Here is a 24400-nt window from a genome sequence, read left to right on the forward strand (position 1 = left end):
CAGAAAGCGATTGCGATTTGCAAATCGAATCACTATAGTGGAAAATACTTCTCATGGTTTCTATGATAAAGTAGCAATCTTAGCGATTTGCGATTGAGCTGTGCAGTGGAAAAAGACCAATAAAGAGCTAATACTGTGTTGGAGGGGTGGGCCCCTCAGGGTCCCTCTAACCCAAGGGCCCCGATGCGTTTGCTATCTCTGCACCCCCTATTGCTACACCACTGGTAGTCAGGGAGCTTATACACGCTCAGGCTGCAGAGTAGCGTCTTGATGACGTGAGCGTCTTTGCGTGCTTACGGCAGACTAATAGAATAATGTTTTACACCTGCCTCATGGACTATAACTTCGGGGATCTTATTCACTTATACTCACCTCTGGAGAAGCGGTGGTAGGTCGCAGAACACATAGCCTCGCGCTGTGCGATCCCACAACCTCCGGCCGCTTCTCTAGAGGTGAGTATAAGTGAAGGTGATTGAGGCCGCTAATGTGTCCCCATGTGCTCCCTCACAGACATAGGGACAGCCGGGCGAGCGAAACCGGGGTTTTATTAGATAGGATACTCGCCTCTGGAGAAGCGGTGGTAGGTCGCAGAACACATAGCCTCGCGCTGTGCGATCCCACAACCTCCGGACGCTTCTCTAGAGGTGAGTATAAGTGAAGGTGATTGAGGCTGCTTCTCCCTCACAGAGCACTTGGGGACACAGAAGCCGCCTCAATCACCTCTCTGGTAATATATTTTCCCCTTTTTTCCCTTTTCTTGCCTGTTCTTTGACTTCCATCCATTGTAGCAGGATTCAGCGTTATATATACAGTCTCATACACATATCTGCTTTTCAGAGGTTGCATAGCATGGCTGGATTGCAGTTCTGTGTTGCGCAGTGCATTTTGCTCCATTAGGTTTATTATAACTTATGCAATAGGAGATCTCTTGATGATTATACCAGATTGTAGGTGGTTTATGTACTTTACAGATGTAGAGATTGGATATTACGCTATATTCTGTGATCCTCGCAGCTTGTATGTTTTGGTTTTTAGATTGATTCTCAAAGTTTGATATTCTTTGCTAGTAGCAGCATACAGCATGACTGTCTTTTTCTAGTCTGGATACTATTTGTATAATTCACGCTGACCCTTATCATGGTGTATCTAACGATATTTATTAGGTGGCTCATTTTTTGTGACATTTAAAAATAGATCCAAACACAACACCCCGACTTGCTGCATTAAAGAGCAGAGCAGATGGTTTCTCATAGTAATCTATGGAGGAAATGTACCCAGTCTAGACGCGAACGGGAGAAGACAACTGAGTGGGCGCAGAACTTTCCGAATGACTGCATTTGTAGCAGCGCGGCGGTCATAGTTTAGCACACGGTGGTGTTACCCAGTGACAAACAAAGGCAACGTGTCGCTTAATTAAGGCATCTTTGGTTCAGATATACTTTAAATACCTTATGAAAAGTAAAATATATGTCCTGCATGTTTTTAATAAAATGGAATGAGCTTTTGGTCCTGCTCACCTCGAGTATTGGTCGCCATGTCAGCCACTTTCTGAAAGGCATCAAGGAAGGCAACAGCAGCCAGCACTGTGGTCCTGTGAAGGAGAAGAGAACCTGTCAGCAAAGATTACAAGCAACGGTACTTATCCGTTAGCCGGGCGCATCCTCTAGGTGGCGACAACACTCCACCAGAGTTACATCTTTCCCTACTATCCATGTCGGCCTGGAGGGGGAATAGTAATTAGCGCCACCTAGAGGATGCGCCCGGCTAACGGATAAGTACCCAAGCAACTGTAATAAACACCAAACTCGGGCTTTATAAAGTTGGAAAGTACATGCAGAGCACAACTTATACACACACCTCAGATGAAAATTGGTCTAAATGAATGTTGGTAAGTGAAGGTTTACGATCTTAAAGTGAACCAGAGACGAAGCACCCTCATGTATTTTACCATATATATCAATGGTAACATGACAGTAAACACCTACCCTGCTCTCTGTTTCATTCTTCACTGCTCAGTCTGCCTGTTATCAGCTCTGATAAGAATCCCCGACTGAGCATTCAGTCTGGCTTTTCCCGGAATGATTATAGCTGAGTCAGTCTTCTGTGATATATTTTCAAGCCCTTGTGGCTCTGATTTGCTGCTATTTATCCTCGAAGCAGGAAAGCAGAGCCACAAGGGGGCAGGCTTGGGCTTGAAAAGACATCACAGAAGACTGACTCTGCTATATAATCATTCAGGGGCAAAGCTAGACTGAATGCTCAGTTGGGGATTCTTATCAGAGCTGATAACAAGACTGAGCAGTGAAAGATGAAACAAAGAGCAGAGTAGGTGTTTACTGTCATGTTACCATTGATATATATATGGTAAAATACATGAGGGTGCTTCGTCTCTGGCTCACTTTAAACAACTGACCTGTATACACACATGAACGATCCAAGAAAGACAGAATGGACAAATAATGCAGAAGTGACGTCTGAGGTGCAAATAACTAAAACAATCAACATCTGTGCAAACGAGTGATTGTGATAGACTGTGGCGCGTGCGCTGTACACAACAAGATCGTTATACGTCTTTTTTAAGGGTCCTTTTCCACAGGCAGTTGATAGGCAGTGAGAAGACTGTCGACCTCTCCCAACTGCTTCCTGCTGCCTGGTAACTGCTTCTTGCTGCCGCCTGGTAACTGCTTCTTGCTGCCGCCTGGTAACTGCTTCTTGCTGCCGCCTGGTAACTGCTTCTTGCTGCCGCCTGGTAACTGCTCACTGCTGCTTGGTAACTGCTTGCTGCCACCTGGTATCTGTTTGCTGCTGCCTGGTAACTGCCCACTGAGCATAAAGTTCATTTGCGTGTGGAAAAGCGGCCTTAGGCCTGTTTTCCATGGACTGTTACCAGACAGCAGTGAGCAGTTGGCAGGCGGCAGCGAGAAGTTGCCAGGCGGCAGTGAGCAGTTGCCAGGCGGCAGTGAGCAGTTGCCAGGCGGCAGTGAGCAGTTACCAGGCGGCAGTGAGCAGTTGCCAGGCGGCAGCGAGCAGTTACCAGGCGGCAGTGAGCAGTTGCCAGGCGGCAGTGAGCAGTTGCCAGGCGGCAGTGAGCAGTTGCCAGGCGGCAGCGAGCAGTTACCAGGCGGCAGTGAGCAGTTACCAGGCGGCAGTGAGCAGTTACCAGGCGGCAGTGAGCAGTTGGCAGGCGGCAGCGAGCAGTTACCAGGCGGCAGTGAGCAGTTACCAGGCGGCAGTGAGCAGTTACCAGGCGGCAGTGAGCAGTTACCAGGCGGCAGTGAGCAGTTGGCAGGCGGCAGCGAGCAGTTACCAGGCGGCAGTGAGCAGTTACCAGGCGGCAGTGAGCAGTTACCAGGCGGCAGTGAGCAGTTACCAGGCAGCAGTGAGCAGTTGGCAGGCGGCAGTGAGCAGTTGCCAGGCGGCAGCGAGCAGTTGTAAGCGTTTGAGAGGCAATTCACTGCTTGTACTGTCCGTGGGAAAGCGCCCTTACTGTACACAGAAATCGATAGAAGATTGCACACCACTCGATCGAGGTGCAGAGACCCATCTAAGTCATCAAGCAATCAAATCCAAAAGGGTCCGCACACTCACAGGATAAACTTCCAAGTTTTTTATTCAGACAATGTGACAATGTTCCATTCAAACGACCAACGATTCGTTTCGGGGCCCCGTGGGGTCCCCTTTGTCAAGGCAACACGAACAGAATGGTGTTGCCTTGACAAAGGTGACCCCACGGGGCCCCGAAACGAATCGTTGGTCGTTTGAATGGAACATTGTCACATTGTCTGAATAAAAAACTTGGAAGTTTGTCCTGTGAGTGTGCAAACCCTTTTGGATTTGATTGCTTACTGTACACACTCTCTTTGATGAACAACAGGATACTCACGACAGACTCCCGATATCAATCATTTTGGTGCCATCGGTAACGGCCGGTTGTGCGCAGTTGCTACCGATAATTGGTTGAAAGCTTGTTAATTAGTCGTTCAGACCGATATTTTTTGAGCGATCACTACTGAAATACATTGCGATCATTCAAAAAATCGTGAAAAAATGCTGCATGTAGTGCATTTTCGTTTCGTGCGAATCGCCGGCGATCGTGGCAGTGAGATCACTGGCATATAGTAAACATTGTACTAGCATTTGAAAAAGGGCTAGCGATAAGCGGTGATGTAGCGGTAAATGCCCACTAATCACTTAAGGCCTCTTTTCCACGAACTGTTGAGCTGTGTGCTCAAAAAGCAGTTACCAGACAGCAGCGAGCAGTTACCAGGCAGCAGCGAGCAGTTACCAGGCAGCAGCGAGCAGTAACCAGGCAGCAGTCAGCAGTTAGCAGTTGTGAAAGTTTGAGAGGCATTTCACTGCCTAGAAACAGTCCGTGGAAAAGGGGCCTTAGTGTGAATGGGCCCAAAAATGTGAACAAGTTGATTAACATGGGCTGTCACGTGTAATGCGATACTGCATGCGGAGACATCACATGTGTGAGCCCTGGCTGCAGGTGGGCACCAGAGCTGTATGAGGGGTTACCCAGGCATGCGGTGACATCACATGTGTGAGCCCTGGCTGCAGGTGGGCACCAGAGCTGTATGAGGTGTTACCCAGGCATGCGGTGACATCACATGTGTGAGCCCTGGCTGCAGGTGGGCACCAGAGCTGTATGAGGTGTTACCCAGGCATGCGGTGACATCACATGTGTGAGCCCTGGCTGCAGGTGGGCACCAGAGCTGTTCAGTCTATGAGGTGTTGTTACTCAGGCATGTGGTGACATCACATGTGTGAGCCCTGGCTGTAGGTGGCACCAGAGCTGTATGAGGGGTTACCCAGGCATGCGGTGACATCACATGTGTGAGCCCTGGCTGCAGGTGGGCACCAGAGCTGTTCAGTCTATGAGGTGTTGTTACTCAGGCATGCGGTGACATCACATGTGTGAGCCCTGGCTGTAGGTGGGCACCAGAGCTGTATGAGGTGTTACCCAGGCATGCGGTGACATCACATGTGTGCGCCCTGGCTGCAGGTGGGCACCAGAGCTGTTCAGTCTATGAGGTGTTGTTACTCAGGCATGTGGTGACATCACATGTGTGAGCCCTGGCTGTAGGTGGGCACCAGAGCTGTATGAGGGGTTACCCAGGCATGCGGTGACATCACATGTGTGAGCCCTGGCTGCAGGTGGGCACCAGAGCTGTTCAGTCTATGAGGTGTTACTCAGGCATGCGGTGACATCACATGTGTGAGCCCTGGCTGTAGGTGGGCACCAGAGCTGTATGAGGTGTTACCCAGGCATGCGGTGACATCACATGTGTGAGCCCTGGCTGCAGGTGGGCACCAGAGCTGTTCAGTCTATGAGGTGTTGTTACTCAGGCATGCGGTGACATCACATGTGTGAGCCCTGGCTGTAGGTGGGCACCAGAGCTGTATGAGGGGTTACCCAGGCATGCGGTGACATCACATGTGTGAGCCCTGGCTGTAGGTGGGCACCAGAGCTGTATGAGGTGTTACCCAGGCATGCGGTGACATCACATGTGTGAGCCCTGGCTGCAGGTGGGCACCAGAGCTGTATGAGGGGTTACCCAGGCATGCGGTGACATCACGTGTGTGAGCCCTGGCTGCAGGTGGGCACCAGAGCTGTATGAGGGGTTACCCAGGCATGCGGTGACATCACATGTGTGAGCCCTGGCTGCAGGTGGGCACCAGAGCTGTATGAGGTGTTACCCAGGCATGCAGTGACATCACATGTGTGAGCCCTGGCTGCAGGTGGGCACCAGAGCTGTATGAGGTGTTACCCAGGCATGCGGTGACATCACATGTGTGAGCCCTGGCTGCAGGTGGGCACCAGAGCTGTTCAGTCTATGAGGTGTTGTTACTCAGGCATGTGGTGACATCACATGTGTGAGCCCTGGCTGTAGGTGGGCACCAGAGCTGTATGAGGGGTTACCCAGGCATGCGGTGACATCACATGTGTGAGCCCTGGCTGCAGGTGGGCACCAGAGCTGTTAAGTCTATGAGGTGTTGTTACTCAGGCATGTGGTGACATCACATGTGTGAGCCCTGGCTCTAGGTGGGCACCAGAGCTGTATGAGGGGTTACCCAGGCATGCGGTGACATCACATGTGTGAGCCCCGGCTGCAGGTGGGCACCAGAGCTGTTCAGTCTATGAGGTGTTGTTACTCAGGCATGCGGTGACATCACATGTGTGAGCCCTGGCTGTAGGTGGGCACCAGAGCTGTATGAGGTGTTACCCAGGCATGCGGTGACATCACATGTGTGAGCCCTGGCTGTAGGTGGGCACCAGAGCTGTATGAGGTGTTACCCAGGCATGCGGTGACATCACATGTGTGAGCCCTGGCTGCAGGTGGGCACCAGAGCTGTTCAGTCTATGAGGTGTTGTTACTCAGGCATGCGGTGACATCACATGTGTGAGCCCTGGCTGCAGGTGGGCACCAGAACTGTATGAGGGGTTACCCAGGCATGCGGTGACATCACGTGTGTGAGCCCTGGCTGCAGGTGGGCACCAGAGCTGTATGAGGGGTTACCCAGGCATGCGGTGACATCACATGTGTGAGCCCTGGCTGCAGGTGGGCACCAGAGCTGTTCAGTCTATAAGGTGTTGTTACTCAGGCATGTGGTGACATCACATGTGTGAGCCCTGGCTGCGGGTGGGCACCAGAGCTGTTCAGTCTATGAGGTGTTGCTACTCAGTAATGTGGTGACATCACATGTGTGAGCCCTGGCTGCAAGTGGGCACCAGAGCTGTTCAGTCTGAGGGGTTACCCAGGCATGCGGTGACATCACATGTATGAGCCCTGGCTGCAGGTGGGCACCAGAGCTGTTCAGTCTATGAGGTGTTGTTACTCAGGCATGCGGTGACATCACATGTGTGAGCCCTGGCTGCAGGTGGGCACCAGAGCTGTATGAGGTGTTACCCAGGCATGCAGTGACATCACATGTGTGAGCCCGGGCTGCAGGTGGGCACCAGAGCTGTATGAGGTTACCCAGGCATGCGGTGACATCACATGTGTGAGCCCTGGCTGCAGGTGGGCACCAGAGCTGTATGAGGGGTTACCCAGGCATGCGGTGACATCACATGTGTGAGCCCTGGCTGCAGGTGGGCACCAGAGCTGTTCAGTCTATGAGGTGTTGTTACTCAGGCATGCGGTGACATCACATGTGTGAGCCCTGGCTGCAGGTGGGCACCAGAGCTGTATGAGGGGTTACCCAGGCATGCGGTGACATCACATGTGTGAGCCCTGGCTGTAGGTGGGCACCAGAGCTGTATGAGGTGTTACCCAGGCTTGCGGTGACATCACGTGTGTGAGTCCTGGCTGTGGGTGGGCACCAGAGCTGTTCAGTCTATGAGGTGTTGTTACTCAGGCATGCGGTGACATCAAATGTGTAAGTCCTGGCTGCAGGTGGGCACCAAAGCTGTATGAGGGGTTACCCAGGCATGCGGTGACATCACATGTGTGAGCCCTGGCTGTAGGTGGGCACCAGAGCTGTATGAGGTGTTACCCAGGCTTGCGGTGACATCACGTGTGTGAGTCCTGGCTGTGGGTGGGCACCAGAGCTGTTCAGTCTATGAGGTGTTGTTACTCAGGCATGTGGTGACATCACATGTGTGAGCCCTGGCTGCGGGTGGGCACCAGAGCTGTTCAGTCTGAGGGGTTACCCAGGCATGCGGTGACATCACATGTGTGAGCCCTGGCTGCAGGTGGGCACCAGAGCTGTATGAGGTGTTACCCAGGCTTGCGGTGACATCACGTGTGTGAGCCCTGGCTGCAGGTGGGCTCCAGAGCTGTATGAGGTGTTACCCAGGCATGCGGTGACATCACATGTGTGAGCCCTGGCTGCAGGTGGGCACCAGAGCTGTATGAGGCGTTACCCAGGCATGCGGTGACATCACGTGTGTGAGCCCTGGCTGCAGGTGGGCACCAGAGCTGTATGAGGTTACCCAGGCATGCGGTGACATCACATGTGTGAGCCCTGGCTGCAGGTGGGCACCAGAGCTGTATGAGGTGTTACCCAGGCATGCAGTGACATCACATGTGTGAGCCCTGGCTGCAGGTGGGCACCAGAGCTGTATGAGGTGTTACCCAGGCATGCGGTGACATCACGTGTGTGAGCCCTGGCTGCAGGTGGGCACCAGAGCTGTATGAGGTTACCCAGGCATGCGGTGACATCACATGTGTGAGCCCTGGCTGTAGGTGGGCACCAGAGCTGTATGAGGTGTTACCCAGGGATGCGGTGACATCACGTGTGTGAGCCCGGGCTGCAGGTGGGCACCAGAGCTGTATGAGGTTACCCAGGCATGCGGTGACATCACATGTGTGAGCCCTGGCTGCAGGTGGGCACCAGAGCTGTATGAGGTGTTACCCAGGCATGCGGTGACATCACGTGTGTGAGCCCTGGCTGCAGGTGGGCACCAGAGCTGTATGAGGTGTTACCCAGGCATGCAGTGACATCACATGTGTGAGCCCGGGCTGCAGGTGGGCACCAGAGCTGTATGAGGTTACCCAGGCATGCGGTGACATCACATGTGTGAGCCCTGGCTGGAGGTGGGCACCAGAGCTGTATGAGGTGTTACCCAGGCATGCGGTGACATCACGTGTGTGAGCCCTGGCTGCAGGTGGGCACCAGTGCTGTATGAGGTGTTACCCAGGCATGCGGTGACATCACATGTGTTAGCCCTGGCTGTAGGTGGGCACCAGAGCTGTATGAGGTGTTACCCAGGCATGCGGTGACATCACATGTGTGAGCCCTGGCTGTAGGTGGGCACCAGAGCTGTATGAGGTGTTACCCAGGCATGCGGTGACATCACGTGTGTGAGCCCTGGCTGCAGGTGGGCACCAGAGCTGTATGAGGTGTTACCCAGGCATGCGGTGACATCACATGTGTTAGCCCTGGCTGTAGGTGGGCACCAGAGCTGTATGAGGTGTTACCCAGGCATGCGGTGACATCACATGTGTGAGCCCTGGCTGTAGGTGGGCACCAGAGCTGTATGAGGTGTTACCCAGGCATGCTGGGAACACACACCTCAGATGTAACTTGCATCCTGACCAAGTGGCATGTGAGAAACATCCACTAGTGTAGTACTTGTAACAAGACACCAGAGGGCACCAAAGTCCATTCTTTTCTGTAATATAACACCTCAGATACTGAAGTCTGTGCAGGAAAGGCTGCAGCATGCAGAATACAAGGGGTACATGTTGTTGTGGCAGCATTGTCAAGGTGATTGGATATTTTACGTTTGCAGTGGTCTCTCCCCATGAATTGCCAATCCTCTTCACAAAAATGCCCCTTCCTGACACCTAACATCACCTTGCCGTAACAACAATTGCATCCTGTTTTTTATCATCCTACAAGTTCCAAAAGCTATTCTAATGTGTTCTGGCTTACTGCAGCACGTTTTACTATCACCATCTCTGTAATAAATCATCTTATCTCTCTCTTGTCAGACTTGTCAGCCTGTGTCTGGAAGGCTGCCAAGTTCTTCAGTGTTGTGGTTCTGTGATGCATCTCCCCCCTCCAGGCCCCTCTCTGCACTCTGCCTGTGTATTTAGATTAGGACAGCTTCTCTCTTCTCTATTATCTTTTACAAGCTGGATAAATCCTCCTCTGAGCTGGCTGGGCTTTCACATACTGAGGAATTACATACAGGCAGAGCTGTCTGCACTCTGCAGGAAGAAACAGCCTGACAAAAGAAACACACAAATGATCTCTTGAGATACAAAAGGAATGCTGTATACAGCCTGCTTGTGTATGGATGTATTTTCTATGTGTGGACATACTGTACATCAACCTACTTCCTGTTTTGGTGGCCATTTTGTTTGTTTATTAACAAACTTTTTAAAACTGTTTTTAACCACTTTTAATGCGGCGGGGAGCGGCGAAATTGTGACAGAGGGTAATAGGAGATGTCCCCTAATGCACTGGTATGTTTACTTTTGTGCGATTTTAACAATACAGATTCTCTTTAACCCTTTTTCTGATACATAACCGTAACATTCTATCTTTAGAGAGAATCTGAGGTGAGCGGGATATGGAGGCTGCCATAATTAGGTCCTTATAAAGAATGCACACTGCCTGGCTGCCCTGCTGATCCTCTGCACCTACTGTTAGCCATAGACCCTGAACAAGCACTGCGTGATATGTTGGCGCTTTAAAAATACATAAACAAGCTTGCAGATCAGTGTTCTGCCTGAAGTCTGACTGGACTGGCTACATGCTTGTTACCAGGTTTACCACCTTCCTGCAATAAGCGAAACTTCTACTGATTATGGGCCAGTGAGTTCACAATGTGGCAGAATCCGGTTTCATGTAACGCGGACCAGCTGTAATTGCAGCAACTGCTCGCTGCTGCCTGATAACTGCTCGCTGCTGCCTGGTAACTGCTCGCTGCTGCCTGGTAACTGCTCGCTGCTGCCTGGTAACTGCTCACTGCTGCCTGGTAACTGCTCGCTGCTGCCTGGTAACTGCTCACTGCTGCCTGGTAACTGCTCGCTGCTGCCTGGTAACTGCTCGCTGCTGCCTGGTAACTGCTCGCTGCTGCCTGGTAACTGCTCACTGCTGCCTGGTAACTGCTCGCTGCTGCCTGGTAACTGCTCACTGCTGCCTGGTAACTGCTCGCTGCTGCCTGGTAACTGCTCACTGCTGCCTGGTAACTGCTCCCTGCTGCTGCCTGGTAACTGCTCGCTGCTGCCTGGTAACTGCTCGCTGCTGCCTGGTAACTGCTCGCTGCTGCCTGGTAACTGCTCGCTGTTGCCTGGTAAGTGCTCGCTGCTGCCTGGTAACTGCTCGCTGCTGCCTGGTAACTGCTCGCTGCTGCCTGGTAACTGCTCGCTGCTGCCTGGTAACTGCTCGCTGCTGCCTGGTAACTGCTCGCTGCTGCCTGGTAACTGCTCGCTGCTGCCTGGTAACTGCTCACTGCTGCCTGGTAACTGCTCGCTGCTGCCGCCTGGTAACTGCTCGCTGCTGCCGCCTGGTAACTGCTCACTGCAGCAGCCTGGTAACTGCTAGCTGTTGCCGCCTGGTAACTGCTCGCTGCTGCCGCCTGGTAACTGCTCGCTGCTGCCGCCTGGTAACTGCTCGCTGCTGCCGCCTGGTAACTGCTCGCTGCTGCCGCCTGGTAACTGCTCGCTGCTGCCGCCTGGTAACTGCTCGCTGCTGCCGCCTGGTAACTGCTCGCTGCTGTCGCCTGGTAGCTGCTCGCTGCTGCCGCCTGGTAACTGCTCGCTGCTGCCGCCTGGTAACTGCTCGCTGCTGCCTGATAACTGCTCGCTGCTGTCTGGTAACTGCTCGCTGCTGTCTGGTAACTGCTCGCTGCTGCCTGGCAACTGCTCGCTGCCGCCTGGTAACTGCTCGCTGCTGTCTGGTAACTGCTCGCTGCTGCCTGGCAACTGCTCGCTGCCGCCTGGTAACTGCTCGCTGCTGTCTGGTAACTGCTCGCTGCTGCCTGGCAACTGCTCGCTGCCGCCTGGTAACTGCTCGCTGCTGCCTGGCAACTGCTCACTGCTGCCTGGCAACTGCTCACTGCTGCCTGGCAACTGCTTGCTGAGCACACAGCTCAACAGTTCGTGGAAAAGAGGCCTAATTGCTGAAGATCAGGAAAGCGCTAAAAAAATGCGAAGTGTGCACCGGCCCTCAAGCCTCTTTTCCATGGACTGTTGGTAGGCATTGAAAAGCCTCTCAAACTCACAACTGCTACTGCTGCCTGGTAACTGGTAGCTGCTGCCTGGTAACTGGTAGCTGCTGCCTGGTAACTGGTAGCTGCTGCTTGGTAACTGGTAGCTGCTGCCTGGTAACTGGTAGCTGCCGCCTGGTAACTGGTAGCTGCCGCCTGGTAACTGGTAGCTGCCGCCTGGTAACTGGTAGCTGCCGCCTGGTAACTGGTAGCTGCCGCCTGGTAACTGGTAGCTGCCGCCTGGTAACTGCTCGCTGCTGCCTGGTAACTGCTTGCTGAGCACACAGTTCAACTACCGATGCAAATAAGCCCTTAGGGCCCTTTGCCACAGGCAGCTGAACTGTGTGCTCAGTGAGCAGTTACCAGGCAGCAGTGAGAAGTTACCAGGCAGCAGTGAGCAGTTACCAGGCAGCAGTGAGCAGTTACCAGGCAGCAGTGAGAAGTTACCAGGCAGCAGTGAGCAGTTACCAGGCAGCAGTGAGAAGTTACCAGGCAGCAGCGAGCAGTTACCAGGCAGCAGCGAGCAGTTGTGGGAGTTTGACAGTCTTTTCAATGCCTATCAACTGCTCATGGAAAAGGGCCCTTAAAGTACCCCTGACCTCTTTTTTTTTTTTTTAATGAAATGTGTATATAATGCTTTATTTACTGTGCCGTGACTTTAAGGCCCAGTTCACATCGCATTCTAAAGCCAAATGGATCTGGAAATGCGAATCTGTTTTCCGCTTCACCGGATTCGTAAGGCTTCGTTCACACTGGCTAAAGGATCCGTAAAAACGGATCTGAACACCGGTCGATTGGATCAGTTTTCACTTCGATCCATGCACCTGAGCAGGTGGGTGAGGAAGGGTTAACTTACCTGACTACTGTCTTCCTGAGGTAACGATAGTGTTCTGCTCAAGTCAAAGATTTTGGCTGAGTGTGTGTGTGTGTGTGTGTGGGGGGGGGGGGGGGGGGTGCTAAAGGGGGAGGAAGGCACTGATGTTTTAGCGCGAGCTCAGGAGTACTTTAACCACTTCGGCCTTCAGTGTTTCTTCACCTTATGCATCACAGCAATTTTCAGCTCTCATTCATTCGCCAATAACTTTATCCCTACTTATCACAATGAAATGATCTAGATCTTGTTTTTTTCCACCACTATTTAGGCTTTCTTTGGGTGGTACCTTTTGCTAAGATTTAATTTATTAAAATAGTTTTAAAAATGCATGCTACCATAATTAAAACCTACAAATTTTATTTGTCTATTTGTCCCAGTTATTGCAACGTTTAAAATATTTCCCTAGTACAATGTATGGAGCCAATATTTTATTAAATAAAGGTGCATTGTTTTTCAGTTTTGCATCCATCACTATTTACAAGCTCATAATTTTAAAAAAAAATAATAGTAATATACCCTCTTGACATGCATATTAAAAATGTTCAGACCCTAAGGTAACTATATATGTTTTGTTTTTTTAATTGTAATTTTTTTTTTTTTTTTACTAAAGTTTTTTTATTTGGGTATTTATGGGGGATGTAACTAGTTAACCACTTCACAACTGAGGGGTTTTACCCCTGAAACACCAGCGCGATTTTTACCTTTCAGCGCTGCTTCCATTCCTGTATTTATGTAATATGATTGGTTATTGGGGACTGGGGTCCCCATAACCAATCATTGGACTGCAGAGCCGGGGTGTGTGTGTGTGCGCGCGAGCGCGCGGGTCGCGGGGGTGCGCAATCGCGCGCTGCATGTTTGTTTATGTTACATTGTTATGAATGAAGACTGCTTCTGTTTGAAGCAGTCTTCATTCTATTCGCAATCGGCGAGTCTAATTGGATTTAGGAACGCTTGTTCCTAACGTCCAATTAGTCACCTGCTGTGCGGGCTGGCTGGAGTGTGTGTGCGAGTTCCCCACCCACTTCCAGCCAGTAAACAAACAAGTGCACCTTTTTCCGACCCTGGGGGTGAAGCGGTGCGCAGAGGGACGGACAAATTTAGCACTGGGGGGGTGAAGTGGTTAATTATAAATGTAATGGGGGTATGCTTATTAAAAAACATGTATGTAGTGTAATTTTACTATTTGGCCACAAGATGGCCTCAGTTTTTTTTTACTATTTACACTTACAGAAGAGAAGCGTGCATTTTTAACTTAGAAAGATTGTGGCTGCTCATAGAAGCCAGCGATCTTTGCAACGGGTACTTAGATCAATGAATGGGAACATAAGATCAATGAATTCATTGATCTCCGGGCTAACGGGCATCAGCGAGAACGTGCATGGGAGCGTACGCGATCGGCCGCGGTGAGGAGTGCCAGCAGGGGCCGCCTTTTGGACGTAGCAGCTATGTCCAAAAGGCTTAAATGGTTAAGGGCTCTCTTCCATGGACAGCTGAACTGTGTGCTCAGCAAGCAGTTACCAGGCAGCAGTGAGCAGTTGAGAGGCTTTTCGCTGCCTATCAACTGCTCATGGAAACAGGGACGGATCTAGACCAAGTTGCGCCTGGGGCAAGGTCAGGTTTTGGTGCCTAAACTGCCATTCCCCATCCAAATTTTTCCTCCTTTTTAAGTATTCAACAAACTGCGCCTGGGGCAAGAGACCCGTCTGCCCCCCTCTAGATCCGTCCCTGCATGGAAAAGGGGCCTAACTGGAGCACAAGAAAATCGCATAGCAAATAAAGTTGTTAGCGATTTCCCTGAGTAACATCTACCCCTTCCCCTTTTTAGAGAATTGCAATATGAACCTTAATGATTGCATGAAAAATCGCGCCGCAACGCACTGAAAACTGTGTTTGTTAAATAGAGCCAAATTGTGATCACATTGCACTGCATTTTCAAATAGTGATTGCAATGTGCAAAACAGAAGATCCTACACAGCTCTGATGGCTACAGTTGTGCGCAGGGCTGTGGAGTCGGTACAAAAATCTTCCGACTCCAACTCCGACTCCTCAGTCTCTGAAACCACGACTCCGACTCCAACTCCGACTCCGGGTGCCCAAAATTGCTCAGACTCCGACTCCTCGACTCGGACTCCTTAGTCTAATACTTAACAGGGCTGTGGATTTTGTACAAAAATCATGCGACTCCGACTCCTCCGTTTCTGAAACCACAACTTCGACTCCAACTCCGGGTGCCCAAAATTGCCCCGACTCCAACTCCGACTCCAACTCCGACTCCACAGCCCTGGTTGTGCTCATAAGTTTACATATCCTGGCAGAGTTATTCTTCCTAATTTTTCATGGAATTACAGAACCAGAGAAATGGTCAAATCACAGCCCCATCTGAAATAAAACACAAGGCCAAGTCACCTGATAGTGGCAACAGCAACATGAAGGTTCTGGAGAGGGCACCCCAGTCTTCTGACCTCCGAGCCACTCTGGGGAGACCTCAGACAAGACATGCAAGAAAGCCCAAGAATTTCAAGTGTACCAGAGCTGTAATATTACAAAGATTTTATACATACCTGGGGCTTCCTCCAGCCCCATCTGTTCCAATCGATCCAACGCCACCGTCCTGTGCTGCCCGCAGCTTCGGGAATCGGGTCCTGTCACTGACGTCAGTCGGAGCCAGTCTGGCGTCAGTCGGAGAGATATGCAAAGAGCGCACTTCTCCCGCATAGCCTGGAGCCGACTGAAGTAAGTGATAGAACCCGGTACTGGCGCTGCGGGCAGCAGAGGACGGCGGCATTGGATCGATTGGAACAGATGGGGCTGGAGGAAGCCCCAGATATGTATAAAATCTTTTTAATATTACAGCTGAGTCTCTTTAAAGGGAACCTAAACTGAGAGGGATATGGATGTTTCCTTTTAAACAATACCAGTTGCCTGGCAGTCCTGCTGATCTCTTTGGCTGCAGTAGTGGTTGAATCACACAACTTGTTGAGGGGCTGTGGCTGAGAGTATTAGAGACACAGGATCAGCAGGAGAGTCAGGCAATTATTTTAAAAGGAAAAATCCATATCCTTCTCAGTTTAGCTTCCCTTTAACCCTCCTGGCGGTTCATTTTTTCTGCCAAATAGGCAGAAATCCATTTTTGTGTCATGTAAAGCTACCAGAGTGGTAGCTACATGAAACACCACTAGAGGGCGCATGTGTCCCTCTAGTGCGATCGTCGCCGGCATCAATAGCAAACAGGGGAACGCATATATAACGCGTTTCCCTGTTTGTCTTCTCCTGTCGCCATGGCGACGATCGCAATTACGCCATGGACGTCAGCCAACGTCCTGACGTCAGACACCTCCGGTCCAGCCCATAGCGCTGCCTGGAACTCATTGGTCCGGGCAGCGCAGGGCTCTGGCGGGGGGGCCCTCTTCCCCGCTGCGTGCTGGCGATCGCCGCAGAGCGGCGGCGATCAAGCTGTGCGCGCAGCTAGCAAAGTGCTAGCTGCGCGCACAGCACTTTAAATGGGGCAAATCGCCCCACCAGGGGCTGAGATATCTTCCTGCGCGGCATAGCCCGAGCTCAGCTCGGGCTTACCGCCAGGAAGGTTAAGGGAACTGGAGTTTTTTTGTTTGCCAGGGAGCAGCTTTACCATCTGAGAAGATGAAAAGCCTCATCAAACTTTGGACCAGGGCCATTTGGGTGGTTTGTGTAGTAATTAGGATTTAAAGTGAGTAAACACAGTTTCTTGATAATAGTTTCAGCCAACCACTGGCCATGAGAGAGAGAAGTTTTTTGTGTTATTCATATTCTATTAAATCTGCCAGGTTATGTAAACTTATGAGCACAACTGTATAAGCGTTGGGCACCAGATCTGCTTTGTCAGTGCCAGGCACGCCTTCCATATAAATGATGCATAAAAGACCGCCACATGGGCGGGAACCATACCGAGCTTGCAATCTAAAATATCTGACAATTGAAGCAAGAGTGTGAGTTTTATGCAAGGAGCGCATTAGCTGCAGCAACTCACACGGCTGGACTGGCCATTGAAGTACAAAACCCGCTTGGGAAACGCACATTGATGGCGTTCAGTCACGTCTTCTACATGCAATGTTAACATCGCACAGCTTTTTTCTGCATGGCCCCCACATGTGCAATTACAATGTATTCCTCCACATCTGAGAAATCACGGAATGAATGCAAAAAATTGCATGCAGAAATCGAGAACGCATTACAACAGAGACCTGGGAATTGCGGGGAAAACAATCTGTGCAAGTGTGTTACCTGCCTGAGAAAACCTGGGTGGGGGAATCCCCAAAATGCTTCCCACGTCCTCCCTGAGACCCTCTGGAATTTCGCCTACTGAAAGCGAGTATTTATTTATTTTAATTTTTTTGTCTTCATTTTTAAACTCACAGGTCCACTCGAAGTGAAGACCTCTATGGTGAGTATAGGATACTGGGTGGGAAAAAAACCACCACGAGAACGGGAGCCTAAACTGTGCAGTATGTCACAAGTAGATGATTATATAGAAAGAGGAGTTCTACAAAGGAATACTCACAAAGGTGGGTTGCATGAGGGGCAACTGACCGCTTTAGGCAGGTGGAGTGTCTTAGACCCAACTCCACTCAGGTCTGCCAGCAATCCTAGAGGCGGTCGCTCTCGAGTATAACATATCCTGCACTTAAATCCCCATGAGGTGGTGGAATTCCACCCTGGGTCAGGTGTACGAGACTTCCCCCCCTCACTAAGAAGCAAGGGGGGGGGGGGGGGAGTGTGGCACAGAAGAAGATGATAAAGAGGCGCCCAAGTTGTATAAAAATACTTTAAAATCAAAAATAAGAAAAATGAGGTGGCTTACCTCCGAGGACAACTCACTTTGTGTAGAGAAATGAAATAACAAATTAAGCACAGGCAACGCGTTTCGTGAGATCTAGACCACTTCCTCAGGCCAAATAAAGGGCCACTGCAGTTTAATAACCGCATTCGGGGCGCCCCAGTGGTGAAAGGTGTACAGACTAATATTCAAGATGGCTAAGCCATCAGTAGATCAATGAGATGCAAGTAATTTCTAGTTGATGTAGGAGTATGCAAATTATGTATACAGCTTGAAAATGGACCACTCCAACCAATCAAATCCTGCTGAGGGAAAATTCACTTTCAGCTGCATGAATTTGCATAATACGGCATCAACTCTAAATTATTTTCATCTCATTGACCACCCATAGCCATCAGCAATACGTAAGATCACAGGATCAGATAGTTCTGTTAGAGCAATAAAATGCATGGGTTCTGCACACACTGCTGTCTATACATCCTTTTGTCATGGTACACACACTGCTGTCTATACATCCTTATGACATGGTGCACACACTGCTGTCTATACATCCTTATGACATGGTGCACACACTGCTGTCTATACATCCTTATGACATGGTGCACACACTGCTGTCTATACATCCTTATGACATGGTGCACACACTGCTGTCTATACATCCTTATGACATGGTGCACACACTGCTGTCTATACATCCTTATGACATGGTGCACACACTGCTGTCTATACATTCTTATGACATGGTGCACGCACTGCTGTCTATACATCCTTATGACATGGTGCACACACTGCTGTCTATCCATCCTTATGACATAGTACAAGGGACTCTGTGGGCTCTGCACACACTGCTGTCTATACATCCTTTTGTCATGGTACACACACTGCTGTCTATCCATCCTTATGACATGGTGCACACACTGCTGTCTATACATCCTTATGACATGGTACACACACTGCTGTCTATACATCCTTATGACATGGTGCACACACTGCTGTCTATACATCCTTATGACATGGTGCACACACTGCTGTCTATACATCCTTATGACATGGTGCACACACTGCTGTCTATACATCCTTATGACATGGTGCACACACTGCTGTCTATACATCCTTATGACATGGTACACAAAACTCTGTGGGTTCTGCACACACTATCTATACCTCCTTATGACATGGTACACAAAACTCTGTGGGTTCTGCACACACTGCTATCTATGCATCCTTATGACATAGTACACACACTGCTGTCTATACGTCCTTATGACATGGTGCACACACTGCTGTCTATACGTCCTTATGACATGGAGAACACACTGCTGTCTATACATTCTTATGACATGGTGCACACACTGCTGTCTATACATCCTTATGACATGGTGCACACACTGCTGTCTATACATCCTTATGACATGGAGAACACACTGCTGTCTATACATTCTTATGACATGGTGCACACACTGCTGTCTATACATCCTTATGACATGGTGCACACACTGCTGTCTATACATCCTTATGACATGGTGCACACACTGCTGTCTATACATCCTTATGACACGGTGCACACACTGCTGTCTATACATCCTTATGACATAGTACACACACTGCTGTCTATACATCCTTATGACATGGTACACACTCTGCTGTCTATACATCCTTATGACATGGTGCACACACTGCTGTCTATACATCCTTATGACATGGTACACAAAACTCTGTGGGCTCTGCACACACTGCTGTCTATACCTCCTTATGACATGGTACACAAAACTCTGTGGGTTCTGCACACACTGCTATCTATGCATCCTTATGACATAGTACACACACTGTTGTCTGCACGTCCTTATGACATAGTACACACACTGCTGTCTATACGTCCTTATGACATGGTGATCACACTGCTGTCTATACATTCTTATGACATGGAGAACACACTGCTGTCTATACATTCTTATGACATGGTGCACACACTGCTGTCTATACATCCTTATGACATGGTGCACACACTGCTGTCTATACATCCTTATGACATGGTGCACACACTGCTGTCTATACATTCTTATGACATGGTGCACACACTGCTGTCTATACATTCTTATGACATGGTGCACACACTGCTGTCTATATATTCTTATGACATGGTGCACACACTGCTGTCTATACATTCTTATGACATGGTACACACACTGCTGTCTATATATTCTTATGACATGGTGCACACACTGCTGTCTATACATTCTTATGACATGGGGCACACACTGCTGTCTATACATCCTTATGGCATAATAATGGCAATAATAATAATGGCAATATTTGTATAGCGCCTTTCTCCTGGCGGACTCAAAGCGCTTGCGAGGCAGCCATTAGAGCGCACTCAGTAGGCAGTAGCAGTGTTAGGGAGTCTTGCCCAATGAACTCCTTACTGAATTACTGGCTTACTGAACAGGCAGAGCCGAAGTTCGAACCCCGGTCTCCCATGTCAGAGGCAGAGCTCTTAACCATCACACCATCCAGCCACATGGTGCACACACTGCTGTCTATACATCCTTATGACACGGCGCACACACTGCTGTCTATACATCCTTATGACACGGTGCACACACTGCTGTCTATACATCCTTATGACATGGTACACACACTGCTGTCTATACATCCTTATGACATGGTACACACACTGCTGTCTATACATCCTTATGACATGGTACAAGGAACTCTGTGGGTTCTGCGCACACTGCTGTCTATACATCCTTATGACATGGTGCACAGAACTCTATGGGCTTTGCGCACACTGCTGTCTATACATCCTTATGACATGGTACACACACTGCTGTCTATACATCCTTATGACATGGTGCACACACTGCTGTCTATACATCCTTATGACATGGTGCACACACTGCTGTCTATACATCCTTATGACATGGTGCACACACTGCTGTCTATACATCCTTATGACATGGTGCACACACTGCTGTCTTTACATCCTTATGACATGGTGCACACACTGCTGTCTTTACATCCTTATGACATGGTACACACACTGCTGTCTATACATCCTTATGACATGGTGCACACACTGCTGTCTATACATCCTTATGACATGGTGCACACACTGCTGTCTATACATCCTTATGACATGGTGCACACACTGCTGTCTTTACATCCTTATGACACGGTGCACACACTGCTGTCTATCCATCCTTATGACATGGTGCACACACTGCTGTCTATACATCCTTATGACATGGTGCACACACTGCTGTCTATACATCATTATGATATGGTACACAGAACTCTATGGGCTCTGCACGCACTGCTGTCTATACATCCTTATGACATGGTGCACACACTGCTGTCTATACATCCTTATGACATGGTGCACACACTGCTGTCTATACACCCTTATGACATGGTGCACACACTGCTGTCTATACATCCTTATGACATGGTGCACACACTGCTGTCTATACACCCTTATGACATGGTACACACACTGCTGTCTATACATCCTTATGACATGGTGCACACACTGCTGTCTATACATCCTTATGACATGGTGCACACACTGCTGTCTATACATCCTTATGACATGGTGCACACACTGCTGTCTTTACATCCTTATGACATGGTGCACACACTGCTGTCTATACATCCTTATGACATGGTGCACACACTGCTGTCTATACATCCTTATGACATGGTGCACACACTGCTGTCTATACATCCTTATGACATGGTGCACACACTGCTGTCTATACATCCTTATGACATGGTGCACACACTGCTGTCTTTACATCCTTATGACATGGTGCACACACTGCTGTCTATACATCCTTATGACATGGTGCACACACTGCTGTCTATACATCCTTATGATATGGTACACAGAACTCTATGGGCTCTGCACACACTGCTGTCTATACATCCTTATGACATGGTGCACACACTGCTGTCTATACATCCTTATGACATGGTGCACACACTGCTGTCTATACATCCTTATGACATAGTACACACACTGCTGTCTATACATCCTTATGACATGGTACACACTCTGCTGTCTATACATCCTTATGACATGGTGCACACACTGCTGTCTATACATCCTTATGACATGGTGCACACACTGCTGTCTATACATCCTTATGACATGGTGCACACACTGCTGTCTATACATCCTTATGACATGGTGCACACACTGCTGTCTATACATCCTTATGATATGGTACACAGAACTCTATGGGCTCTGCACACACTGCTGTCTATACATCCTTATGACATGGTGCACACACTGCTGTCTATACATCCTTATGACATGGTGCACACACTGCTGTCTATACATCCTTATGACATAGTACACACACTGCTGTCTATACATCCTTATGACATGGTACACACTCTGCTGTCTATACATCCTTATGACATGGTGCACACACTGCTGTCTATACATCCTTATGACATGGTGCACACACTGCTGTCTATACATCCTTATGACATGGTGCACACACTGCTGTCTATACATCCTTATGACATGGTGCACACACTGCTGTCTTTACATCCTTATGACATGGTGCACACACTGCTGTCTATACATCCTTATGACATGGTGCACACACTGCTGTCTATACATCCTTATGATATGGTACACAGAACTCTATGGGCTCTGCACACACTGCTGTCTATACATCCTTATGACATGGTGCACACACTGCTGTCTATACATCCTTATGACATGGTGCACACACTGCTGTCTATACATCCTTATGACATAGTACACACACTGCTGTCTATACATCCTTATGACATGGTACACACTCTGCTGTCTATACATCCTTATGACATGGTGCACACACTGCTGTCTATACATCCTTATGACATGGTACACAAAACTCTGTGGGCTCTGCACACACTGCTGTCTATACCTCCTTATGACATGGTACACAAAACTCTGTGGGTTCTGCACACACTGCTATCTATGCATCCTTATGACATAGTACACACACTGTTGTCTGCACGTCCTTATGACATAGTACACACACTGCTGTCTATACGTCCTTATGACATGGTGATCACACTGCTGTCTATACATTCTTATGACATGGAGAACACACTGCTGTCTATACATTCTTATGACATGGTGCACACACTGCTGTCTATACATCCTTATGACATGGTGCACACACTGCTGTCTATACATCCTTATGACATGGTGCACACACTGCTGTCTATACATTCTTATGACATGGTGCACACACTGCTGTCTATACATTCTTATGACATGGTGCACACACTGCTGTCTATATATTCTTATGACATGGTGCACACACTGCTGTCTATACATCCTTATGACATGGTGCACACACTGCTGTCTATACATTCTTATGACATGGTACACACACTGCTGTCTATATATTCTTATGACATGGTGCACACACTGCTGTCTATACATTCTTATGACATGGGGCACACACTGCTGTCTATACATCCTTATGGCATAATAATGGCAATAATAATAATGGCAATATTTGTATAGCGCCTTTCTCCTGGCGGACTCAAAGCGCTTGCGAGGCAGCCATTAGAGCGCACTCAGTAGGCAGTAGCAGTGTTAGGGAGTCTTGCCCAATGAACTCCTTACTGAATTACTGGCTTACTGAACAGGCAGAGCCGAAGTTCGAACCCCGGTCTCCCATGTCAGAGGCAGAGCTCTTAACCATCACACCATCCAGCCACATGGTGCACACACTGCTGTCTATACATCCTTATGACACGGCGCACACACTGCTGTCTATACATCCTTATGACACGGTGCACACACTGCTGTCTATACATCCTTATGACACGGTGCACACACTGCTGTCTACACATCCTTATGACACGGTGCACACACTGCTGTCTATACATCCTTATGACACGGTGCACACACTGCTGTCTACACATCCTTATGACACGGTGCACCCACTGCTGTCTATACATCCTTATGACACGGTGCACACACTGCTGTCTATACATCCTTATGACACGGTGCACCTATTGCTGTCTATACATCCTTATGACATGGTGTCACGGAACAGCCGTGAGAAACGCAGGTGAATCTAGAGAATTCACAGTCGATTTCCTGATCGCTCCCTGTCAGATCGGTGCAGTCGTGCAAGCGATCAGAAAACAACTTCTTTGTGTTTTTTAAAACCAGAGATCTGTTCCCCTGTGAGCAAAGCATTCCCCTCAGGAATGCCTCCCCCCATCCTCAGGAATGTCCCACCTGGCAGATTCCCTGCAGGGACCAGCTCATTTCCCCTACAGCAGATGGCTCCATGAAAAGAGCTAGGAAGCTGACTCCCCAGGGGGGCCCTGAGGAAGCCAGACTGTCCGGCACAGACCAGGGCAGACCTGAAGTTATGTGATGTATGGTTTCTTGTTGATTATATGGCGACTGTACATCGCACAGCTATAAAATTCATATAGCCTTATTCAGTAAAATCTGGCCATCGTGCTGATATGAAATTTATCGCGATAGCCCGTCCGGTTATTGAGGTATGACCCTTCTCAAGAACTGGGTCCACTGCACTAGCCATGTCTGATGTCATATTAATCTGTATTTTCCGTCAAGTATGAATCTGTTATCCCCCTAAATATGACGTGTATCGTTTGTGAATTACGGCAGTTTGTAAGTTTAAAACCTAAAATCTCTCAGAGGAAATGAACTGTCATTGGTTGGTAATTCAAAGGGGGCCGGCATTGCCACACCCCCAAACCAGCTTCATCAAAAGTATCTACGAGGGGCCCTCCCCTCATTCCTCCATTTTCCACCTTCATGAACGCACGGCCACCGTGAGGAACAAGTGGTGGCCATTTTGCTTGGACTTGAAACAAAGGACTTTATGATTCTTCCCACAAAAGGCCATTTTCCATGAAACTAAGTATTTTTTCTCCCTTATTTTATTTTTCATACTGGCTATTACTGTTTCAATAATCGTTGATTTTAATAATTGTCTGTATATATTAATTATTTATATTGCCGTGAATAAAGACTTTACCAAAGTCATTC

General features: G+C 49.1%; 1 protein-coding gene across 1 annotated transcript in view; it reads right to left on the reverse strand.

The window, feature by feature from the left end:
- The window catches only part of MTSS2 (MTSS I-BAR domain containing 2), a 259210-nt gene that overhangs the window by 117286 nt on the left and 117524 nt on the right, over positions 1 to 24400 (reverse strand). The window contains exon 3 of the mRNA XM_068259913.1: positions 1518 to 1591. Coding sequence (XP_068116014.1) covers positions 1518 to 1591 — 74 coding nt within the window. The remainder of the gene's footprint in view (positions 1 to 1517; positions 1592 to 24400) is intronic.

Source organism: Hyperolius riggenbachi, chromosome 11 (genome assembly GCF_040937935.1).
Source record: "Hyperolius riggenbachi isolate aHypRig1 chromosome 11, aHypRig1.pri, whole genome shotgun sequence".
NCBI classification, from domain to species: domain Eukaryota; kingdom Metazoa; phylum Chordata; class Amphibia; order Anura; family Hyperoliidae; genus Hyperolius; species Hyperolius riggenbachi.